Consider the following 24,401-nt stretch of genomic DNA (forward strand, 5'->3'; position numbering starts at 1 on the left):
ACGAGATACTCTATCTCACTTACAGTGTTTAGGTAGCTACTCTGCACTGTGTTGGTATATGGCATTAGAGAACATAAAGAAGGAATCATATCCTTAAACCTAGTTACAGCGCTTTCTGAAAGACTTCTAGCGTAATGAAACTTATTCCCCACTGCTGGGTAGTCCATCAGAGTAAATGTAAATGTTATTAAGAAATGATCAGACAGAAGGGAGTTTTCAGGGAATACTGTTAAGTCTTCAATTTCCATACCTGTGTGGATGTTAAAATCGCCCACTATAATTATCTTATCTGAGCTAAGCACTAAGTCAGACAAAAGGTCTGAAAATTCACAGAGAAACTCACAGTAACGACCAGGTGGACGATAGATAATAACAAATAAAACTGGTTTTTGGGACTTCCAATTTGGATGGACAAGACTAAGAGTCAAGCTTTCAAATGAATTAAAGCTCTGTCTGGGTTTTTGATTAATTAATAAGCTGGAATGGAAGATTTAACTGTTTTAGTCTGTGGTGCAGTTGAAGGTGCTATATTATTTTTTCTTTTTGAATTTTTATGCTTAAATAGATTTTTGCTGGTTATTGGTGGTCTGGGAGCAGACACCGTCTCTACGGGGATGGGGTAATGAGGGGATGGCAGGGGGAGAGAAGCTGCAGAGAGGTGTGTAAGACTACAACTCTGCTTCCTGGTCCCAACCCTGGATAGTCACGGTTTGGAGGATTTAAGAAAATTGGCCAGATTTCTAGAAATGAGAGCTGCTCCATCCAAAGTGGGATGGATGCCGTCTCTCCTAACAAGACCAGGTTTTCCCCAGAAGCTTTGCCAATTATCTATGAAGCCCACCTCATTTTTTGGACACCACTCAGACAGCCAGCAATTCAAGGAGAACATGCGGCTAAACATGTCACTCCCGGTCCGATTGGGGAGGGGCCCAGAGAAAACTACAGATTAAAAACGTAAGTAAACAGCTACTAAACATGAGCAATCGCTTCTCAACACAAACGTTTAAAATGTTGAGCGGACATGCGAAGGGTGAACCTGGTACCTGTCGTGTGTTGACAGTAGGTTGTTGGACGGACGCGGCTCCAGGACTGGAACGTGGCGGTTGCGCAGTTGTCAGTGACAAGGATTTAGGAGCTGAGATTAACGGTGAGGTGGATTTTTGGCTTGTTGGATTTCTTGAAGCAAGAGAGGCCGACTTGTTGGCAGCAGCTGATTTGGGTGAAGGTATGAAGCCAGGAGGAGGAGATAAGGGTGAAGGTTTTGGTGGAGGGATAAAGCCAACAATTTGTGGGAGAGCTGGATGTCTGGTATAAGAAGATTTGGAAGAAGGTGGAGCTGTACTTTCAGAACCCGGTCTGGGTTTTGGTTTGGAATCAGCCTCCTGTAGCTTTGGGGTATTTTCATTTTCTTCCAGTTCTTCTGGCTCATTTCTTTCCTCTTTCTTCTGATTCTTCTCTTCTGGCTCAGTTTTTTTCAACTGTTCATCCTTGCGGAATCGTGGGCGGGACTCCCTGGTCCGACCTCTGACCATGAGGTTCACCAAGCCAAGAGAAATATCATCTTTATCTGCCATTCTGACTGCATCGTGTTTGAAGGAGAACACGGACATCAAAGGGCCCTTCGTCACTGATGACGGTGCTGGTTTAACTGGTTCAGGACCAGGCTTTACTTTTGTCTCCTCCTCCTCAATGGGTATGACCCTCCTGACAACACGCCGGACCACCTTCACCATTTTCTTGCGTGTCGTAGCTTGGTCATCTGCAGTATCCACCTCTCTGGTACTGGAACCCACAGATAAGACATCACCGTTCTCAGTACCGCTTGTCATAACGCCATTTTCTTCTTGAACACCGTTCCTAACAGGCTCTAGACTCATAGGAGCACCCGACGGTTTGGGGCTCTTAAATCGCTCTGGCTTTTTCGGCTCTGGGCTTTTGAAGCGCTCTGGTACTTTGACGAGATTCCCGCCCCTTGGTGGAGAGGGACTGCTGACCCGGAAAACTGAATCTCTAGGGGTGGCTGGAGAGGTGCTCTTTGTTCGGAACAATCCCCTTCCAGGGTCTAGAGCTGGTACAGACTTGGCTCGATTGGACAGACTATCACCATCTGACTGCTCCCAAAGAAGAAAGACAGGTGGTGTGAGGATGCGCGTGATACATGAACATAAAATCAAGCATCTTCTTCATTATAAAAGTTGGGTAAAGTGGTTCTGATAAAAAGGACTTCACATGTAAAAAAGCACATATACAATGTTCCAAAATATTACACAATCTATGATTTTTGTTTTATTGTTTGTTTTTGGTGAGGCATTATTGTTTAAATCCAATAGTAGGTGTAGCGATGTTCCTGGGCCAACGGTGCACTCATCATAAAAACAATGGGGCTTTTCCACCAATGTATGGGCCAACAGTGCGCACAAGGCCAGTCCCAATGCCCGTTGTAAATCATCAATGATGACAATATTTATGCATGCTGCACAGTTACCACCTGAATAAGAAATACGTTAGAATAAGAAGCGGAAATTCTCACCGTCCTGCTGATGACTTGACGTTAGTAATTCTCTGAAATATTGTTTGTGTCACCCGGCTGCACAGCGATGGAATTCAATGCGTGTTTTGCATAAAAACGTTCCATTAAAGCCGCGTTTTGCACACCCAGGAACATTTCTACAGGTGCAATCCAGACAAAACCAGTGTTACACACGAGTCCTGCATGCAAGCAATAAAGGGTTCACAGACATAAATCAAAGCCAGTTATTCGCTATGTTTGATCTTAGCCAAGTCAGGTCTGGTACAAGCGAGTACAGTGCGATAACACAGTCTAAAAACAAGTATGAAATAGCCTAAAATTCAATCGGGCTGGAACACACGACAGCTCGGTGGTGACTAAAGCATAGAAATGTTGACTTACACTTTTGCTACCTGGGTTGGTTTCGTCTTGAATCTGAAGTTGGTATAAAAAAGAAATCAGATCAAAACCGTGACACAGCATGATGCTGCTGTTCATCTCACTCACACACACACACACACACACACACACACACACACACACACACCATGCACGATCCGACAGTATGGCTGCACGCTGCACCACCCGGATAACCGCTTCCAAACTGATGCACTGGTTAAGTGTTTGGTTAAAGGTGTCCAACAAATGCCAGAGGTGACAAACTTACTTCAGATGATGAAAACACACCGTGCACGAAGGTCAGACAGAGGCACAGCCGCCCCCCCCCCCCCCCCCCCCCACACACACACACACACACACACACACACACACACACACACACACAGTTATCTGATCACCAGCATGCAGTGTGTCAGTGTGAGTTCACAAAACAGGAATGACACTTCCCTTTTGCTCCCAGAAGGAAAAGCGAGATGAGAATGCCATGTTGGCTGTTCTGTTGTCATGGGCTGCCATGGATGAAAGGAGAGCAGGAGGAGGAGGACCCGATGAGAACAAACAGAGACAGATGGAGAGAGAACAGATCAGTGGAACTCCACGCTGATGAGAAAGGGACAAACTTTAGGAGAAGTACCAGACAAACAGGAGGTGGGATTTTTTTTTTTTTTTTTTGCAATTTAGACGAATGATGGTAAACGGCTCAAAGTGGAAACGGTGAAGATGTCTCTTAAGAAGTCAAGCGTCGCCTGCTCATCTCATGGATGCTAAAGTCCACAGAGTCTCACACGTCACTGATGGGATGCTTTGCTTCAGGATCACATACAAATTCACTGCACTGAAATATACCAGAAGCAACTGGTTACATTAGCAGTAGATAAATAGAGCCGCTAGCTATATTATCAGTAGACAAATAAGGTTTAAAAATTTTTTAAAAGGACATATGAATTCTTTCACTATTCGTTCATTCATTTACTGATGTTTATCTGCATCTGGATCGCAATGGCAGCAGACCACGCCGCTCAGCCCACACTGCTTTCTCCAACTTCTCAAAAAAAAAAAAAAATTGAGCAGATTTAATTAGTGAAAACAAGCAACGTACTGTACACATACAGTTTCTCTGCTGACTTGTGTTTTATTATGTTTCATCAACACCAGAGGGTGCAAATCCAGTGGAAGGTTTGGAAACAGTTAGCGATATAATAAATCACCATTTAACACAAAACACAATGACTTTCTTTCAATAGTGACTCTAGAACAACACTCTAAAACACAGATATTACAAATGTTGCAAATCACTCTGGATGTTATGTGTCGACGCGGGTTGAGGAGCGAACCTGCGTCAGACGGAACCCAGCGCTAAAAATAACCAGAAAGCGGTTCCAAAAAACAATGTATTTATTTCACCCGCTGGTGCACAACAAAGTGTAAAAAAAACAAAATAGCGTCCTTCTGGTGGAGTGAAGGCTGGCACGCTCTCCAGCGCCAAAAAGGATCGAAGCCCGGCGCTCCTGGACCCACTACCACCGCCAAACACCCCCCAGGTGGACACGACAAACCGACTCTGCGAAGCATAGAAGAGGTGAGGTAAGTCAGCAGTTACAACTAATATCCTTCAAAAGACACACACTATCAGCAACACATTCAGGTCTGTATTTTAAGCTTTATGCAAATGAGCAGCTTCTCACAACAGGTGGAGGATCACTTGTCCGCACGCCACAGCAGTGAGAAGCAAGCTGCACAATTCTCATCACAATTCAAGTATACTGCGTAACAAAATACCAAGTTACTATTAACAATTAGTCAAACACTTAATCACCTCTGATGTGTGCTGACAGCATGTGTCCCTCACCCTTCCTTGCTTCACGGGCTCGATGTGTCAAACCCAGGCGCGGTCCTCAGCGTCTCACAAGCGAACATCACAAGGTCGAGTTCCCGGCAGTTCTGCTTGAATCACACATGACTTAAATGCAGAACGCCATCCAATTATCTGCTTCAGCTGAAAGTCTTTAAGGTTGCATGTGAGCACCATTCACAGGTGCTGCACATGATGTTGATGAGGGTGAAGGATTCTTCAGCCAGCACCTTCTCCACAGACAAATCAGTTCTCATGCCACCTGGAGAGCAAAGAAAAGAAAAGAACACCAAAATATCCAGCCACACCCCCCAACACACAACACTGGAACTGTTTCAAGTTTGCCATCACAAAAGGTTTTGGTATCATCCCCAGCCACGTGTTCTATCCTATACACATTTGGCTTTCCAGTTTCTGTATATTCTGCCTCATATGTGCCCACCTAGTGGGCATCATGTTTCTGCTTGTGATTAGCATAACTCGTTCACCAACGCTCACACCAAGAAGTGCAGCACACAAACATGCCCATGCTCAGCAAGTGGCAGACTAATGGCAGGTAATAAATAGCAGTTGTTTGTAATTTCCAGACTCCCTCCAGCAGATGGCAGACATGTCTACAGGCTTTTACACAGACAAAATAAAGCTACTATTTTGACTGTGCTCGTGAATCAAAGCTAACCACTGTCTTCTGACTTATTATTATGTGCTCTTTTGATTTTGACAAGTTACAAGATGATAGCATTTACGGTTTAAGGCAGATGAACTAAACCGCCTGCTTGTTTATATTTTTGCCACACAAGCACAACACCCTGACCATGCCCGTGCACCAACATGTTCAAATTCATCCGACTGTAATTCTACAGGAGTGTACGTTCTTCTAAAAGTAATCAACACATGAGAGTGTGTTTTTACCACAGACTATATATACTGGACAGTGCCTGCGTAACGTCACCCACTGGTTTTCTACAGAGACCCGGAAGAGCCCAAATGAAGCCAGTGTCTGGACTATGTTCTGTATGGTGCCATGTTCACAGCAGCTAAACAACAAACTCAACGCATAAAGGGGTGTTCCACAGGTGGTTCTACATGTAGCAAGCGATGCCTGAACACGCCCCTCTCGTACAGTCTGACCCACCTAACCCGGGTTGTGGTGTTTATTAAATCCTATTTTTGGTAACTGCTCAGTTTTCTTTGTTGTAGACATTAAAAGTTATGAGTCCGTATTTTTTTAATAATCGTACATTCATCATAATTTTTCATAATCGTAAATGTCACTCGGCATGTTGACTGCAACAGAAACGTCAGATCTATTAGGACAATTCACCACAAACCAGATTATTCCAGGTGCTTATAAAATATTCCCAACAAGCAGACACAGCGTTCATGACCAGGCGCATCAAACGGACTCTGAGCTAACGACGAGACACGGACACCCACTGCTCAGCAGCTGTCAGCTGTCACTCAAAGCAACCACGCCCCCCAATTAAACAGAATTCTACGGCTATGACAACTTAAACTAAGACATTAAAAAAAAAGTTGCCCCTGTACAGTTGTCTTGGAGGCAGAAACTGCAAAAAGAGACCAAATCTGGTTTTTGTATCAGGATGTAAACATGTTTATTTCTGCTCTAAAGTTAAACATTTTAACACGAGTCTTATGGGAAAGTGCTCTGATTTTGAGACAGCCTCAAGAGGCCAGTCAAGGTACTGCACTTCTGCGTCAACCTCATTTATAGCTGCTTAAAATTACATATAAATGTTGGCTTTCATGGAATTTGTTAATTTTGCCTTCTTAAAGTGACAGTAAGTTTGATTAAACATTTACTCGGCCGTGTTTGATTCTATTTGCCAGACACACATCGTCATAAACCAAAGAGCAAATTAACCAATTTTCAATCCGAAGCCACCTTTCTAACATCAGAAAGTGTTTCATCTTCAAATCTCTGATTTTGTGTGATGGATCATGGTATGTTTATGTGAAATTAAATACCTTAAAACGGTAGAATAGTTTTGAGCAGTAGACAGAACTTCAGTCTGTACTTCAGTATGAAACTTAAAAAAAAATATAATCTGAATAATTTCTGCACTAAACATCTGGTTTCCAAAAACAGAGGATCAGAACAAAAGTACCAACAGCGACCTGGGTTCCCAGTCCAGAACACAGTCCACCGGCAGCCAGACACGTTCAGTCCAGCTAAGGTCAGTTTGGTTTATCTGGCGTCAGGTCTTATTTTTGGGTGTGACATTGGTACTGACTCTCTTTGGAGAGTTTAACTGACTGACACAATCCACAAAGGATTCTCAAAAGAATTTCAGAGCGTTACTCCACGTCACGGTCACATCGTTATTTTAATCTTTCTGGAATAAGATGAATAAAAGTTTACTCTTCTAATGAACAACTAAGCAGATTTGTTTTCTTCAACAAATTTCAACTGCTAAAGTCCAAGAGAGCATATTTTTATATTATATATTATACAGTTATAATCGAAAAATAAAAAAAATTATAAAATCTTCAAACATCACCTTTATCTTTTTTTTATCTTTATCATAGCAATGCTCATCTGTGAACTAACACAGAACGTTTATATGGAGTGAGTGAGAAAGAACACTTTAGAATATTACTGAATTAACTACAACCCCTGGCAAAAATTATGGAATCACCGGCCTCAGAGGATGTTCATTGGGTGTTTAATTTTGTAGAAAAAAAGCAGATCACAGACATGACACAAAACTAAAGTCATTTCAAATGGCAACTTTCTGGCTTTAAGAAACACTATAAGAAATCAGGAAAAAAATTGTGGCAGTCAGTAACGGTTACTTTTTTAGACCAAGCAGAGGGGAAAAAATATGGAATCACTTAATTCTGAGGAAAAAATTATGGAATCATGAAAAAAAGAACGCTCCAACACATCACTAGCATTTTGTTGCACAACCTCTGGCTTTTATAACAGCTTGTAGTCTCTGAGGCATGGACTTAATGAGTGACAAACAGTACTCTTCATCAATCTGGCTCCAACTTTCTCTGATTGCTGATGCCAGATCAGCTTTGCAGGTTGCAGCCTTGTCATGGACCATTTTCTTCAACTTCCACCAAAGATTTTCAATTGGATTAAGATCCGGGCTATTTGCAGGCCATGACATTGACCCTGTGTGTCTTTCTGCAAGGAATGTTTTCACAGTTTTTGCTCTATGGCAAGATGCATTACCATCTTGAAACATGATTTCATCATCCCCAAACATCCTTTCAATTGATGGGATAAGAAAAGTGTCCAAAATATCAATGTAAACTTGTGCATTTATTGATGATGTAATGACAGCCATCTCCCCAGTGCCTTTACCTGACATACAGCCCCATATCATCAATGACTGTGGAAATTTACATGTTCTCTTCAGGCAGTCATCTTTATAAATCTCATTGGAACGGCACCAAACAAAAGTTCCAGCATCATCACCTTGCCCAATGCAGATTCGAGATTCATCACTGAATATGACATTCATCCAGTAATCTAAAGTCCACGATTGCTTTTCCTTAGCCCATTGTAACCTTGTTTTTTTTTTTATTTAGGTGTTAATGATGGCTTTCATTTAGCTTTTCTGTATGTAAATCCCATTTCCTTTAGGCGGTTTCTTACAATTCGGTCACAAACGTTGATTCCAGTTTCCTCCCATTCGTTCCTCATGTTGGGAAAGTGTAAGTACACGGACCCACAACAGGGGGCGCAAATAAACGGACAATAGAATAGGTCAAATAACAACACTTTACTGTTGCGAACGTGCACAACAAACACAACAGATTCCACAATAGATCAAAGGTCAAATTACAAGGTGTCGTGTGGGCAGGCTCGAAGATAGGAGACGCCTGTCCAAAGCAGAACCGGAACCACACGATTTCCTCCGCCACCAGACCCCGGGAATACTGGAGCCGCCAAGTCCCGAAATCCCAGGTGGCCACTGCCTCCGCGTGTCGGACCTGGTACTGCTGGCGAGGAACAAAAACACAATTAAACGTGGGTGCGTCTGCACCCAGCAATCTGCACGGCAGGGAAGCTACCTCCACCTCTCGTTGGAGAAAAAGTCTGTTATCACTCACAAAAATCACAACAAAAAGGGCTTTCTATCAAGCAGTCAGGCTGAGGATATTACCTTTCAGGTAGAACGATATCTCGGCAAAGAGGTGGAGATGACGTCTTGCTGATATACCGATGCAGATCAGATGAGTGGTGACAGCTGTCACAGGTGATGAGTGTCAGCTGTCACCCCGGCTGCTCCTGTGAGGCGGCAGCGCCCTCTGGTGCCTGGAGCCCGCACTCCAGGCAGGGTGCCCTCTGGTGGTGGTGGGCCAGCAGTACCTCCTCTTCAGCAGCCCACACAACACCTCATTTGTTTTGTTGTGCATTTTCGATTTTTGAGACATATTGCTTTAAGTTTTCTGTCTTGACGCTTTGATGTCTTCCTTGGTCTACCAGTATGTTTGCCTTTAACAACCTTCCCATGTTTGTATTTGGTCCAGAGTTTAGACACAGTTGACTGTGAACAACCAACATCTTTTGCAACATTGTGTGACAATGGGTGATTCCATAATTTATTCCTCAGAATTGAGTGATTCCATATTTTTTTCCCTCTGCTCGGTCTAAAAAAGTAACCGTTACTGACTGCCACAATTTTTTTTCCTGATTTCTTATAGTGTTTCTTAAAGCCAGAAAGTTGCCATTTGAAATGACTTTAGTTTTGTGTCATGTCTGTGATCTGCTTTTTTTCTACAAAATTAAACAACTGAATGAACATCCTCTGAGGCCGGTGATTCCATAATTTTTGCCAGGGTTGTATTTGCTAAGAAAAGTTGACCTTTTGATTGCTGTACTGAGAGGATTTAGGTCATCACCAGAAAGCAAAATAAGGAACAGAAAAATGTTTAATTCTCAATTCTGTAACTGCTTGTACCACATGTTCTTAATCTCAGTGACGTGGCAGCAATTTCCTAACATTTACAGATTTTTTCAATTGTACTGAGTGAAGCGTTTGTTATAAATGAGAAAAAGTTGATTTGTCATTGGAGAAATTGCAAAACTAACTCGATGCAGGAAGAAAGGTTGATACTTGACAAAGCGTGACCTGCAGGTTATAACAACAGACCATTTGACAGAACCATCAAAAGACATTTTGAAGGAAACCAACAACAAGGACAAAATGCTTTCATATGGTAAAATAAAAAAAAAATATACAGACATAAATTGTACACGGGACAGTTACTGGCACACTTTGATCAGTTCAGTGAATAATTATCTTTACAACCGGTTTTCATTCCACCATGAAACGTGTGTACAGAGAAAAGTCGAACTATGCACAGTTTTTCCAGTCACAGAAACAGAAGCTTTCAGGCTCACCATGGGTCCCCTGGTGGCTTCCATCACTCATCTCCTTAGTGCACAGAGTCACTGCAATTTTTAAGAACTGTTGTCCATAGAGTACCATACTGTATAATCAAACTATGAGCTCATGAACATAGCGGCGTTGTGTTCATTGTAGCCTGCGCATGTGTGAACCATCCAGCAAGTGGCAGCATTCAGCAAGTCTTCCTTTTGATACAAACTGCAGGACAATGGTCCGAAACAGGCTGTGAAACATTCCTGAAAAGTCTTTAGAGTTTTCTATCACTGATTTAAAAAGGAGAAGTTTCAGTATCATCCCCACTCACACGTTCTGTCCATTCTTTACTTCTAGTTTGACTTTCTGGTTCTGCTGTATATTTTGTACCATCTTTCCCCATGTCGTGGGCAGCGTCTTTCTCCCCACACTTACTAGCTTATGTTGTTAGCCAATTTCACATGAAGCTGGACAGAACATACTGGCAAGCACAGGATGTACCGAGCGTTCAGCAGGTGGCATACAAAGTACATGCAAATTCAACCAAACCCGGTCATAATTTTCCATAATCCCTCCAGCATCCACCAACCATCCAGTAGGTGGCAGTAGTGGTGCACGATATATCCAGTTTAACCACTTCACTGTATAAATCTAGCTGGCGATAGAGATTTTGACTCCACCGACCAATCACAATAATGCTCGTTGATGATGCCATGGTATTTTCCTCAGTGACTGAACAACTGGAAAAGGCTGCAGTCAGTGTTTTGATCACAGGCTCCATCTCGGTAGATTAACACTTCTCCTTAAGAGTGTAACATTATAAACGATTTTAACCCTCTGGAGTCGCCTGACTGAATTCAGTCATTTAAAAGTCACATGACAGAATTAAGCGGCTCTCCCATTAAATTCACCAGACTGTTTCCATTTCAATGTTTTTTAAAAGTGTGCGCTTCAAGCTCTATACCAGTTTTTATATTATGTTAATAGGCCTACTATAACCTGAATTATGATTAATAATTTCCAAAACGTTTTCTTTGTGAATTTTATAGTCATTTGGTGCATGTATTTGCAGAAACACACGGTAAACAGTCTTATTTAGAGCTCTGTCTTGGGTCAGGAAACCGGAGGAAAAAAAAAAAAAAAAAAAAACACGCCTTCCACTTTATCATTGGTGGAAACCCACGACCAAAGCCAATCAGGATCATCAACCCATGCGGTGGGGTCTCAGGACTTTCTGGAAAAAAACACCAGCAAAAGCAGACAAACCAACACAGAAGCAGGAATGACAAAATGAGATCATTCCAATGCCCCAAATTACATGTCCAACAAGTCAAAGAGTCGGGCACTCAAAATGACATTTCTGTTTTTGGTTTTTTGTTGTTTTAAATATTTTTTTTAATCAATTTAGCTTTGCTAAGGGACTATATGACCCATTCAGAAACACTTCCAGCATAATTTTTACACTTAAGTTTATATTGTAATATATACAGTTTACCGTGAAGGGATTCAATTTATACTGTGATATGAATTTGAAGTCACATTGCCCAGCCCTAGTTAGCAGACATATCTGCGGGATACTACCTAGGCAAAATCAAAAGTTGTTCTTTCAACTGCATTGATTTGTGAGTTTGGTGAGATGATGGCATGCAGTTTTGAGTTACTGTCTACCCACAGCAGCTGGTAAGGACTCACACACTCCACTCACTCACTCACCGACATTATTTTTTTGTCCAGGCCCCACACGGTTACCACTGCAGGGAAAAATGATTCCAAAACATATTCAGTTCATGTGTTCATCACCTGACTTGTCTTAAAAAAAGAAGAAAAATGGTTGCAAAACAATTATTTAATGTAAATTCATCAAAGCGTGTCAATAACTGTCTCAGATACACTTTATTTCCCAAAAATAAAAGTATCACTTGCTATGGACAGCTTTGGACATTTTATTAAATACGCTGATTATACAAATCTGGAACAATCTGTATTTATTTTGTTAACGTATTTTATATTTTTTTGACTTAAAATTCAGAGTGTCACCAATGTTGACTAAGACTGCAATATTTCTGGAATTTGGTTTGTAAATCTTTACTATTTAGTCTGTAAATGAGACAAAACATTAATTTACTCAATGTATTGTTTAATGTAGTCTAAGAAAATTTTTTAGATCATAAAGTCCCAGACAACTCAGCCACATGGGGTGTGCAGCCAGCACATTCTGAGTGCCAATCCCAAGCCCGGATAAATACGTTGGGCTGTGTCAGGAAGGGCATCAGGCATAAAACAAGTCAAAATAAAGATGCAGAATACAAACGGAATTTCCATACCGGTTCGGCCAAGGACCGGGTTAACAACAACTGCCATCGGTGCCGCTGCCCAACAGTGTGCTGGTGGAAATTAGGCTAAAGGTCTAGGAGAGATGGCGGTGGAGTGTTGAACCAGATTGTTTAACAAAATCATGGAATGTGAAAGCATGCATGAGGAGTGGAAACAAAGTGTGTTGGTTCCTCTTTTTAAGAACAAAGGTGATGTGTAGAGCTGCAGTAACTACAGAGACATTAGGTTGATCAGCTGCAGCATGAAGATATGTGTAAGAGTGGTAGAAGCTAGGCTTAGAAAACAGGGGAAGATCTGTGAGCAATACAGATACAGTGTTTGCTCTGAGAATACTGATGGAGAAGTATAGAGAAGGTCAGAAAGAGTTACACTGTGTTTGTGGATTGAGAGAAAGTTTATGACGGGGTTTCAAGAGACGTTCTGTGGTACTGTATGAGGAAGTCTGGAGTGGCAGAGAAGTATGTGAAGGCAGTGCAGGACATGTGCGAGGATAGTGTGACAGCGGTGAGATGCGCAGTAGGAATGACAGACTCATTCTCATGTAGGATTATACTAAGGATCAGCTCCGAGTCCTTTCTTGTTAGCAGTGGTGATGATCAGGTTGACAGATGAGATCAGACAGGAGTCCCCATGGACTATGATGTTTGCAGATGACATTGTGATCTGTAGTGAGAGTAGAGAGCAAGTTCAGTCTAACCTGGAGAGGTGGAGATATGCTCTGGAGAGCAGGGGAATGAAAGTCAGCAGGAGTAAGACTGAGTCCATGTGTGTGAATGAGAGGGAGCTCAGTGGAATAGTGCGGTTACAAGGAGTAGATGTAGTGAGAGTAGATGAATGTAAGTACTTGAGGTCAATTGTCCAAAGTAATAGAAAGTGTGGTAAAGAGGTGAAGAAGAGAGTGCAGGCAGGGTGGAGAAAGATGGTAGGAGTGATTTGTGAAGAATATCAGTAAGAGTGAAGGAGAAGTGAAGGCTATGTTGTACGGTTTAGAGACGGTGGCACTAACAAAAAGACAGGAGGCAGAGCTGAAGATGATGAGATTCTCTTTGGTAGTGACGAGGATGGACAGGATTAGGAATGAACATAGAGGGACAGCTCGGGTGGGACGGTTTGGAGACAAAGTCAGAGGTGAGATTGGGATAGTTTGGACATGTGCAGAGGAGGGACGCAGGGTATATAGGGAGAAGGATCCTGAGGATGGAGCCACCAGGCAGGATGAGAAGAGGGAGGCCAAAGACGAGGTTTATGGATGTGCTGAGGGAGGACATGTGGCTAGTGAGACAGAGGAAGATACAGAGGACAGGGTGAGATGGAAACAATTGATCTGCTGTGGTGCCCTCTAACGGGAGCAGCCGAAAGAAGAAGAAGGTCCGCGACGTTATGAATAGTCTGAATTTAATTGGTCTGAAATATGTTGTAAAACGTGTCCGATCTTAAAGACAACTCTCAAAAATAAAACGTGCCTGCAGGTGAGTAAAATACTTCAACTAGTGACAAAGTGATTAAAAAGTATAGTATTTTATGGACTATAAGTTCCATTTCATTTATTATATATATATAGGGGTGGTGATGGTCTAGTGGTTAAGCGTAGGGCTTGAGACCAGATGATCCTTGGTTCAAATGACCAGCCTGACCGGAAAATCACGAAGGGCCCTTGGGCAAGGTCCTTAATCCCCTAGTTGCTCCCAGTATGTAGTGAGTACCTTGTATGGCAGCACCCTTACATCAGGGTGAATGTGAGGCATTTTTGTAAAGCGCTTTGAGCATCTGATGCAGATGGAAAAGCGCTTTATAAATGCAGTTCATTTATTTATTGTTCTCTTTTTACTTCCAAAGTGACTTATGCCAAAAAATACAGGTGTAAAGAAAAAAAAAAAACAGGGTTTGGTGCGTTTTCAATACAATGTAAACAAGAAACAAACGTTAAACCCATGTTCTGTAATAATCTAGTTTAAAACAGTGTTTCCAGATCGTTATAAAATGTTTTTCCCCTTCAATACTTGTGAAATATGATTAAAAAATAAATGCAACTTCTACAACTTTTAGTCCAGAAAGCACGGTGGGTCAACTACTTTCATAACTGATTAATCATATCTATAATTCATCAAGGGAAGAAAATATGACTTTTCTCTGTTATATCTCATTTTAAGCTTAAAGCTTTCAGTGTTTGTACTTCTAGAGAAAAGTAACAGTGTGAATCACAAACCTTCCTTTGCTCATTTTATAGAGGTGACAATCATTCAATTTAAGTTAAAAAAGTCAACATATGATTTACAATTTAAAGTCACCAAAGAACACCAATGAAAAAAAATGCAATAAATCTCAGTTCAAAATTAATGTACGCTTCCCCTATGTGTACTTCAACAATTATCTCTAACAATAAGTCACAGTTTGCCGTGCACATTCTTAGAATACGACAGAAGAACTTATAGTATGTAAAAAGTTAAAGAATGAGCTGATAATATAAAATGTTGGTTTCAGGTGGAAATCCACTTAAACTGTGGAATCCAGCTCACTGTAGAGAGGCTAAAAATAGTGAGACCAGCTGAAGGCCCAACATTTATTACCAATTCACCACAAAAAAGCCTGTTAATTAAAAAAAAAAAAAAGTCCTCACCACTTCATCTACCTGTAGTGAAGTAAAACTCAGTGTCCACACGGTGCTCTGCAGTCAGCGAATGACTCAAAACCAGTCCCGAGCACAACAAGACTGACAGAACAGCGAAACAACGAGAGCGAGGCACAAGAAGAAGCAAGGCCCGGGAGAACCAACTGCTGATAGGCCGGCTATTCCTGACAGTAGACAGACGGGAGATGTGAGGACAGCTGTTGTGATATGAGGGAGTCGGGTGGAGGTAAAAATAGGAGCCTCAGCTCCCCAGAGCAGGCAGGCCTGCCACAAACTCCCCCCAACCTCCAAAACCTAATTGGAGACCACGTCAGTGCACGTTCCTGCCGTCACCTCAGCATCGAAGCAAATAAGCGTGGGCAGTGACGTCCATTAATCCATCAAAAAGACCGCTTTCATAATCAATCAAGAAACAAATGCATCTATATAGAGAGAGAGAGAGAAAGAGACAGCTGTTCCAGCTTCTCCAAACAACATTTACAAGAGTTTCATTCTTTTATGGTAGAAAACATTTGGAAATACTTCAAATCTGTATAAATCCATTTTAAAGAAAACCCTAAATCCACGAAGTTCAAGGTGAACTGGATTTATGTACAGTGCATCCAGAAAGTATTCACAGTGCTTCACATTTTCCACATTTTGTTATGTTGCAGCTTTATTCCAAAATGAAGTAAATTAATTTTTCCCTTCAAAATCCAACTCACACAACAATCCAAAAGAAGTCACGCGTACGTAAGTATTCACACCCTTTGCTCAATGCTTTGTTGATGCATTACATACCATCCTACATAATGCTCAAATATGAAAAACATTCAACCTTTTTTGACAGAGTTCTGAATTTTTGAAAACTTTTTTCAATGTTAAAAGGATAAGGATTTGTCCTGACTTTGATCTTGAAAACTGAATTTTGCCTATCAGGATATGAATCCTCTGTAAAAATTTCAAAACGACATAAAAATTTGTGGGTTACACACTGTTCACAAACAAACATTACCTCCATCCAGCGTTGTTGGCAGATGTAATAAAACTCTGGAAAATATGGTAATTATTAACAATAATAAATGAACTGAAACATACACTTTATGAACGTTCAGTCAGACTGAAAACTCAAAGTGTTTTGTTCAAACTTCAAAAAGATGTACTGTATTTCAGACAAACATTTTCCACAATTCTGCAAACCACTGACTGGGTTTCAGATTCCCTCAGTCAATACTGATGAAACAGAGCCTCAGCACGTTCAGTTGTCCAAACGGGCATAGAATAAGGAACAAAGTGACAAAGGAGCAGCACGGAGAGTAATCTGACGTAAAAGTAACGGTGACGAACTCATGTGCTGCAGAAACGTTTAACGCGAAGATCATGCCGTATTTATCCGGGAAAATGAACCGTTTTTCTACAGGGTTTTTGCTCTTTTCTGCAGTATGTAATAATCAACAACTCCATCATTTATTCTCACATTTTGAGGATTTTTTGTTTGTTTGTTTTGTTTTTTTGAGAATGCTAATGACAATTTTAAGTCAGTCAGAGTCATCAGACATCTGCTGGACATTTTTGTGAAAAACAAAGGATGTCTGATCCCAGGACAGGTTCCAGCTGTTTGTCCATTTAAAATGGTAAAACTCGAGCTGTTTCTTTCAGAATAACTGTGGCGACCAGACGGGTACCGTCCAATCCGCTGGTAACTTACCTGATTCACAGATTTTCCAATCATCACACTGCAGCTCAAACCGATATCTAGCAGATCAAACCGCACCACAGCGTGTCAGCAGGCCGCTGCCAGTTTTCCAACCATCACTTTTAGGTAAAGTTGACTCTCTCTCTTACACTGTGTTGTAACTGACAAACACTTCCTGTGCGAAGCTGTTCAGCGCCGCCAGAGAGGAAGAAGCCTGAACTGTTAAAGGACGGCAGCGAAAAGAAAAACAGCAAAGAAACATGTTAACTGAAATAATGTACGGACTTCCACCGGAGGCCATCATACAGGAACAGCAACATTTGGTTGCGACACTCCGCCACCATGCCGTGAAACAAAAAGCGGTTAAATGTATATTCTCATCTTTCTCAATAACACATGACGTAATGAGGAACCAAACAAAAACACAACCGATGACTTTAAAATAAATCAATTTCTTATTTTATTTTTCAAGAAAAAATAAGTTAAATTTTGAATTTAGTCTAAGGCATGATTTCCATTTTCATTTCAGATAAATCACTTTTTCAAACAGGTTTTAAAATGTTGCACAAAAAGCCAGACATGGTTTTAAACACTTAAAACATCTATAAATGTGTTTAGCTGGGTTTAGTTCATTTGAACTGGCTTACAAGACCTTTAACTAGTAGTGGCTCAAAACTGGTGTTAAACTGTTCCCGCACCAATAATCTGGATTTTAATCTGTAAAACACATTTTCATCTTTAAAAAAAAAACTAAGCAAGCCATCTTTGAATCTTTAAATATGCTCCAGAGTGCATGTCACAGTGTGTGTTTGTTTGTTTTACTCATTGCGGAGGTAATTATATACTGAAAAATCACTCATAATAATCACTATAATAACATCTATATCAGGATTTCCCAAGAATAAAAGCACTGAACAAAATAAATCCAATAATTAAACAATAAATAACAATAATGAGACAGTACAGCAATGCACAAAAACCCCAAATTAAAAAGCCAATAATACATTAAAAAAATGTGCTATTTACACTCTGCTGTGAGTTATACTCTGGGAAATATGGCAGGTTTACATCACTAACAAAGCAATTTGAACTGATTTTAAATTGGCTACACTTGAGAAAACTGATTCTCTGAATATGTTTGGATTTTGGACTGTTGGTTAACAGAAATTCAAGAAATTCAAGGATGTGATTAAAGTGGTAGGCGTTTATCTGATTTTTACAGAATAAACAATTATTTGTAAAAAACAGACATGTTAAATGCACATAATTGAGAAATAGGGTGAGATGGAAATGACTGATCTGCTGTTGCGATCCCTAACGGGAGCAGTCAAGATAAGAAGAAGGGCTTATAAACCTGTCCTCACTAAATACTAACAAATCATCATAATACTGAAATTACAGCGCGCGCGCACGCACACGCACACACACACACACACACACACACACACACACACACACAATGTCAGGCAGAAAAAAATAACAGCCTCCTGATGAGCAGCTGTTCCCCTACACCACTCCTGTTAGTCCAGTAGATGGAGCCAGAGATTTGAGTAAACTGCTGCGTAACCACACAAAGGCTCCATTATTTACCACAGGCGGCTGCTGGGACACTGGAGACCGGAAACTCCAAAGTGTCGTCCATAAACGTGCACACAAACAGGGCAGCAAACTGGAGAGAAGAGTGCATTTGTAGGCGTGGCCACCTGATGGAATTAGCAGAAGCTCAAAGGGGAGGGTGTGGTACAAAAAAAAGGCCAGGTGGGAAAATACAGTGACGCATCAGCATTCAGGAGTGGCAAAGCGTGGAGTGGGATCAGTTATGATCAGAACAGAAACACTGCAGCTACTACAAGACGTCACCAAACACTGGCATCTCAGAGTTAATCAACCAGCAGCTGTCTCAAATCTGGAGACCAGGAACCTTCTAAGGGAAGGACAAAGATCCAGCATCTTGCTAATCGTTTGACACAACCTACAGACCGATCATAGAGACGCTTCAGGCAACAAGCCAAAAACGACAGTATGAAGTGTGAGAGCCAATTCCCACTATTCTGCACAAGCTAATTGTTTTGGGAAGTGAGGTGCATCCTCATGTCTAATCTGAGAGTGTAAAAAGGTCAAACAGTTGCATTTGAAATCTATGGCCATTAGCTAACAATCAAAAGTCAAAAGAGTCAACACTCATGGGCTTATTTTGATGGCTTATTTATTGGCAGCAATAGGAAAAAAAAAACATTCTAATAGCACATCAATTAAAAGTGAAAAGCTAAAAAATAAGTCTGGTGGCTAATGGAAAAAATATTTAAAAAATATATCAAATAAAACCTCACAACAGCTGGCCAGACGAAGAACACCCTGCAGCGTCTCTATCAGTGTGCCTGATGGGTATGGGTGGTATGATAACCTGAGACAAAAAAACAATAATAAAAAAATACTTTTTAATGGTACTGTACACATCTGTAATCACATCATTTCAGTGTTGTGGACACATCGCACAGCCACACTTTGTAGCTAATGTGTAAAACATTGTTTTTAGTTTTACACTAAAAATAAAAGTACAAATGCAAGTGTTACCTCATGAACAGCATGTGTGCACATGCTCGTGTCGGGAGGTGCTCACTCAGTTTTCAAAAACACACTGCACAGAGTTGAAGAGGTTGCTGGATTTGTGACATACTTAAATTTCTTAAAACCTCACTGACATTAGCTGGCTAATTATTAGCAGCTCTCCAACTACTTCTTGCATATTTCATTTGTTACCATGAATTTGTCAAAGCACCGTGGGTGGTGTGATGTTTGCCCCTTCTTTCAGTCACTCTTCAAAAAACACACTTTGTACATTAGGTGGCTTTCCTCAACAGTTGCATTTTTCCTTGAGAACCAAAAACATTTCTGCACTCCTTAACGACAATAATGAAGAACAGGTGACTGCAGCATAGAAATGGTGGAATACCACCTTATGGACTGCAGTACTGTGAAATCAAGTGTGTTTACTGTATGCACACATTCATTAAATACTTCAAACCTAATTTAGTGTGCATATTCACAGTGATACAGAGCAATGAAATGTTCTGCTCAGGCAAAGTCAGTCACCTGACCCAAATCAAATGGTGGAGCTGAAGGCTAAAATCTATCAAGAAGAAACAGAGGAAGTGAAGCCTGGCAGAGCGTCAAGAGAGAAGAAACCAGGAATCTGCCAGACATTTTGGAAAACAGATTTCTCCCAGAAACTGACAGTGTACCTACATTTTTTTTTTGTTATTATCAGTGAAAGCCAACAGTGTCCACTTTGAGCTCACTAACTGGTCTCAACTCATAGATGTTATGGCCGAATGAAACTACCAGTAACTACGTCTCTGAGCAGGTATTCTGCTGACTGTAGTATTTTTGTTGTTTTAGATCCATGAAAATCAATGCAACGTCCCCTGAAGAGACAAAAACATGTAGGTCAGACAGGCCGGACGTCTCTGAGTGGACATGCACACAAAAACACATGTGACAGGCTGATAAAGTCAGAAGTGAACTCACGCTTCACCAAACTTCAAAAGACGTGAAGACATGAAAGCACAGAAGACACCTCAAAGTCAGTGAACCTCAGAGATGGAAATGAAATCAGACAGAGGTCACACAGGTCAAAGCACTTTAACTTCTAAACTCATTGCGGCACTGTCGTGTTTCAGTTTCAATCTTCTGAGATCTAAGAGATAAAAAGTGTTTCATACAGAAGGAATAAAGGTGAAGGAGAAACACCTCACAACAAGATTAAACCTTCGAACCCACAGTCACGTCTCCGACTAAAATAATCTGTGAGGAATGTGCGGTCAGGACACAACAGGGTCCACACTGTGCACACAATTCCCAAAACTCTTCTGACCCCACATGTGGGGCACAGTGCTGCCCTCGACAGGCCAAAACTCTCAGCGACACGAACAAGGACGATGACCGCGTGTTTGTCAGAGGGTCATTGATTGTGCACAAAGCTGCCTTCAGAGCACAGCTTCTGTGCACAACAACAAGGTTACCTCATGGTCAACACAACTGGACCGCCTGCTTCCATCGACGCCGAGCTTCATTCTGCTGGTTACAGTAAAATGTTTCATCACTGAAGCCAATTTTAACATCTTGAGTTCATGAACACTGGGAACAATCATTTCATGAAATCGACACTTTCTAGAGCCCAAACGTTAATCCGGGAGGTGAAAACTCAGTTTATAGGAAGAAGTCCTTTAGAGGTCCTGAGGCACGCTGGTGTCGGTGCTTATCTCCGGATTCTGTAGCATGAAGAGGATGAAAGTCTACAACTCCTCCAGGACGTGACACCAGTCCAACACAGGTTACTTCCCCAGCCAAGGTCGGGAACCAATTACAGCAGGGTGGACTGAGACCATTCAGAGAAACAGTCAGTCAGCATGAGGAGGATTCGAACCCAGATCTGCATATTGGCAAGCCAGCTCCTTATCCACTCATCTACCTGTGCTGCATATTTTTCCAGCTAACAGATTTTTCTAAGCAAAATTGTAACCAAGTATATTTTTTAAAGCACACTGTAAATCCCATCGCTCACAATGTAGGCATTCAACTCATTTAAGTTGGAGAGGAAATGGCGTCTCACTAATTTATAAAATCTTCAATTAGCCTGGAAAAAGAGTCTGTTACTCTATAAAAAAGCCCTCCGTAAAGCTAGGACATCTTACTACTCATCACTAATTGAAGAAAATAAGAACAACCCAAGGTTTCTTTTCAGCACTGTAGCCAGGCTGACAAAGAGTCAGAGCTCTATTGAGCCGAGTATTCCTTTAACTTTAACTAGTAATGACTTCATGATTTTTTTGCTAATAAAATTTTAACTATTAGAGAAAAAATTACTCATAACCATCCCAAAGACGTATCGTTATCTTTGGCTGCTTTCAGTGATGCCGGTATTTGGTTAGACTCTTTCTCTCAGATTGTTCTGTCTGAGTTATTTTCATTAGTTACTTCATCCAAACCATCAACATGTTTATTAGACCCCATTCCTACCAGGCTGCTCAAGGAAGCCCTACCATTATTTAATGCTTCGATCTTAAATATGATCAATCTATCTTTATTAGTTGGCTATGTAACACAGGCTTTTAAGGTGGCAGTAATTAAACCATTACTTAAAAAGCCATCACTTGATCCAGCTATCTTAGCTAATTATAGACCAATCTCCAACCTTCCTTTTCTCTCAGAAATTCTTGAAAGGGTAGTTGTAAAACAGCTAACTGATCATCTGCAGAGGAATGGTCTATTTGAAGACTTCCAGTCAGGTTTTAGAATTCATCATAGTACAGAAACAGAATTAGTGAAGGTTACAAATGATCTTCTTATGGCCTCAGACAGTGGACTCATCTCTGTGCTTGTTCTGTTAGACCTCAGTGCTGCTTTTGATACTGTTGACCATAAAATTTTATTACAGAGATTAGAGCATGCCATAGGTATTAAAGGCACTGCGCTGCGGTGGTTTGAATCATATTTATCTAATAGATTACAATTTATTCATGTAAATGGGGAATCTTCTTCACGGACTAAGGTTAATTATGGAGTTCCACAAGGTTCTGTGCTAGGACCAATTTTATTCACTTTATACATGCTTCCCTTAGGCAGTATTATTAGACGGCATTGCTTAAATTTTCATTGTTACGCAGATGATACCCAGCTTTATCTATCCATGAAGCCAGAGGACACACACCAATTAGCTAAACTGCAGGATTGTCTTACAAAGACATGGATGACCTCTAATTTCCTGCTTTTAAACTCAGATAAAACTGAAGTTATTGTACTTGGCCCCACAAATCTTAGAAACATGGTGTCTAACCAGATCCTTACTCTGGATGGCATTACCCTGACCTCTAGTAATACTGTGAGAAAGCTTGGAGTCATTTTTGATCAGGATATGTCATTCAAAGCGCATATTAAACAAATATGTAGGACTGCTTTTTTGCATTTACGCAATATCTCTAAAATTAGAAAGGTCCTGTCTCAGAGTGATGCTGAAAAACTAATTCATGCATTTATTTCCTCTAGACTGGACTATTGTAATTCATTATTATCAGGTTATCCTAAAAGTTCCCTGAAAAGCCTTCAGTTAATTCAAAATGCTGCAGCTAGAGTACTAACGGGGACTAGAAGGAGAGAGCATATCTCACCCATATTGGCCTCTCTTCATTGGCTTCCTGTTAATTCTAGAATAGAATTTAAAATTCTTCTTCTTACTTATAAGGTTTTGAATAATCAGGTCCCATCTTATCTTAGGGACCTCATAGTACCATATCACCCCAATAGAGCGCTTCGCTCTCAGACTGCAGGCTTACTTGTAGTTCCTAGGGTTTGTAAGAGCAGAATGGGAGGCAGAGCCTTCAGCTTTCAGGCTCCTCTCCTGTGGAACCAGCTCCCAATTCGGATCAGGGAGACAGACACCCTCTCTACTTTTAAGATTAGGCTTAAAACTTTCCTTTTTGCTAAAGCTTATAGTTAGGGCTGGATCAGGTGACCCTGAACCATCCCTTAGTTATGCTGCTATAGACTTAGACTGCTGGGGGGTTCCCATGATGCACTGAGTGTTTCTTTCTCTTTTTGCTCTGTATGCACCACTCTGCATTTAATCATTAGTGATTGATCTCTGCTCCCCTCCACAGCATGTCTTTTTCCTGGTTCTCTCCCTCAGCCCCAACCAGTCTCAGCAGAAGACTGCCCCTCCCTGAGCCTGGTTCTGCTGGAGGTTTCTTCCTGTTAAAAGGGAGTTTTTCCTTCCCACTGTCGCCAAGTGCTTGCTCACAGGGGGTCGTTCTGACCGTTGTGGTTTTTACGTAGTTATTGTATGGCCTTGCCTTACAATATAAAGCGCCTTGGGGCAACTGTTTGTTGTGATTTGGCGCTATATAAATAAAACTGATTGATTGATTGATTGATGCTAGCGATAGCCCGTTAGCATCTGCTCACGTGACGCCCATTACCATCATGTTACATGATATTACAGAGTTTTCATGCGTAAATTAGCCCGTTAGCATTGCATTATGTGAGGCTATTACGTTTTCGTGCCGATATTAATCGTTAGTATCATGTTATGTAACTCTAGCAAGACGCGTGAGCATTTAAAGCCACCATGAATCAATTCTTTAAGGCACTTCCCTCGCTCAGGTACTCAGCTAGCACAGTTATGTATTTATTCACAGCACGTTATAAATTGCATTGCTCTCAATGGAGACACTCAATTCTTGCTATAATTAGCCCGTTTGCATCACATTACATGATGCTACTGAGTTTTCATGCTTAAATTTGCCATTAGCATGGTGTTACATGACGGCATTGAGTCTTCATGCTGACACTGGCCCGTTAACATTGCGTTATGTAACTAACAAGTTATCAAGATGTGAGTGATTGAATCTATCATGAATGTTGCCTGGCTCCCTGGCCCACCAATGATTGGTTATCTCCCTGGGCTTCCGATGCTTCTCTGGAACTATCTGCTGCACCCCCATCTCATGGTTGCCTTGACGCCTGCCTTGGGTCGAGCGGTGGGTCGCGGGTTCCCGTGAGTTCAGGGCTTGGGACCCGCTTCCTGCACCGTGCTTCTCCCTTCCGCCGGCCGTGTAGGGTTCGACCTCACATCATGCCTTCTT

At 41.2% G+C, this 24,401-nt stretch overlaps 1 protein-coding gene across 5 annotated transcripts in view; it reads right to left on the minus strand.

Moving 5' to 3' along the window:
- Window positions 1–24,401, minus strand: part of myo18ab (myosin XVIIIAb) — a 257,478-nt gene that overhangs the window by 185,749 nt on the left and 47,328 nt on the right. For 2 of the 5 annotated variants that reach the window (XM_034169041.1, XM_034169040.1), the window contains exons 1-2: window positions 2,912–3,023; window positions 1,044–2,111 (exon numbers count right to left, since the gene is read on the minus strand). The exons of the other annotated variants lie outside the window; for them this stretch is intronic. In XM_034169041.1, the coding sequence (XP_034024932.1) occupies window positions 1,044–2,111; window positions 2,912–3,007 (1,164 nt within the window). In that variant the 5' untranslated portion in view covers window positions 3,008–3,023. Of the gene's footprint in view, window positions 1–1,043; window positions 2,112–2,911; window positions 3,024–24,401 lie in introns of those variants that run through there. 5 annotated transcript variants of the gene reach the window in all.

This window comes from Thalassophryne amazonica, chromosome 4 (assembly GCF_902500255.1).
Source record: "Thalassophryne amazonica chromosome 4, fThaAma1.1, whole genome shotgun sequence".
NCBI lineage: Eukaryota > Metazoa > Chordata > Actinopteri > Batrachoidiformes > Batrachoididae > Thalassophryne > Thalassophryne amazonica.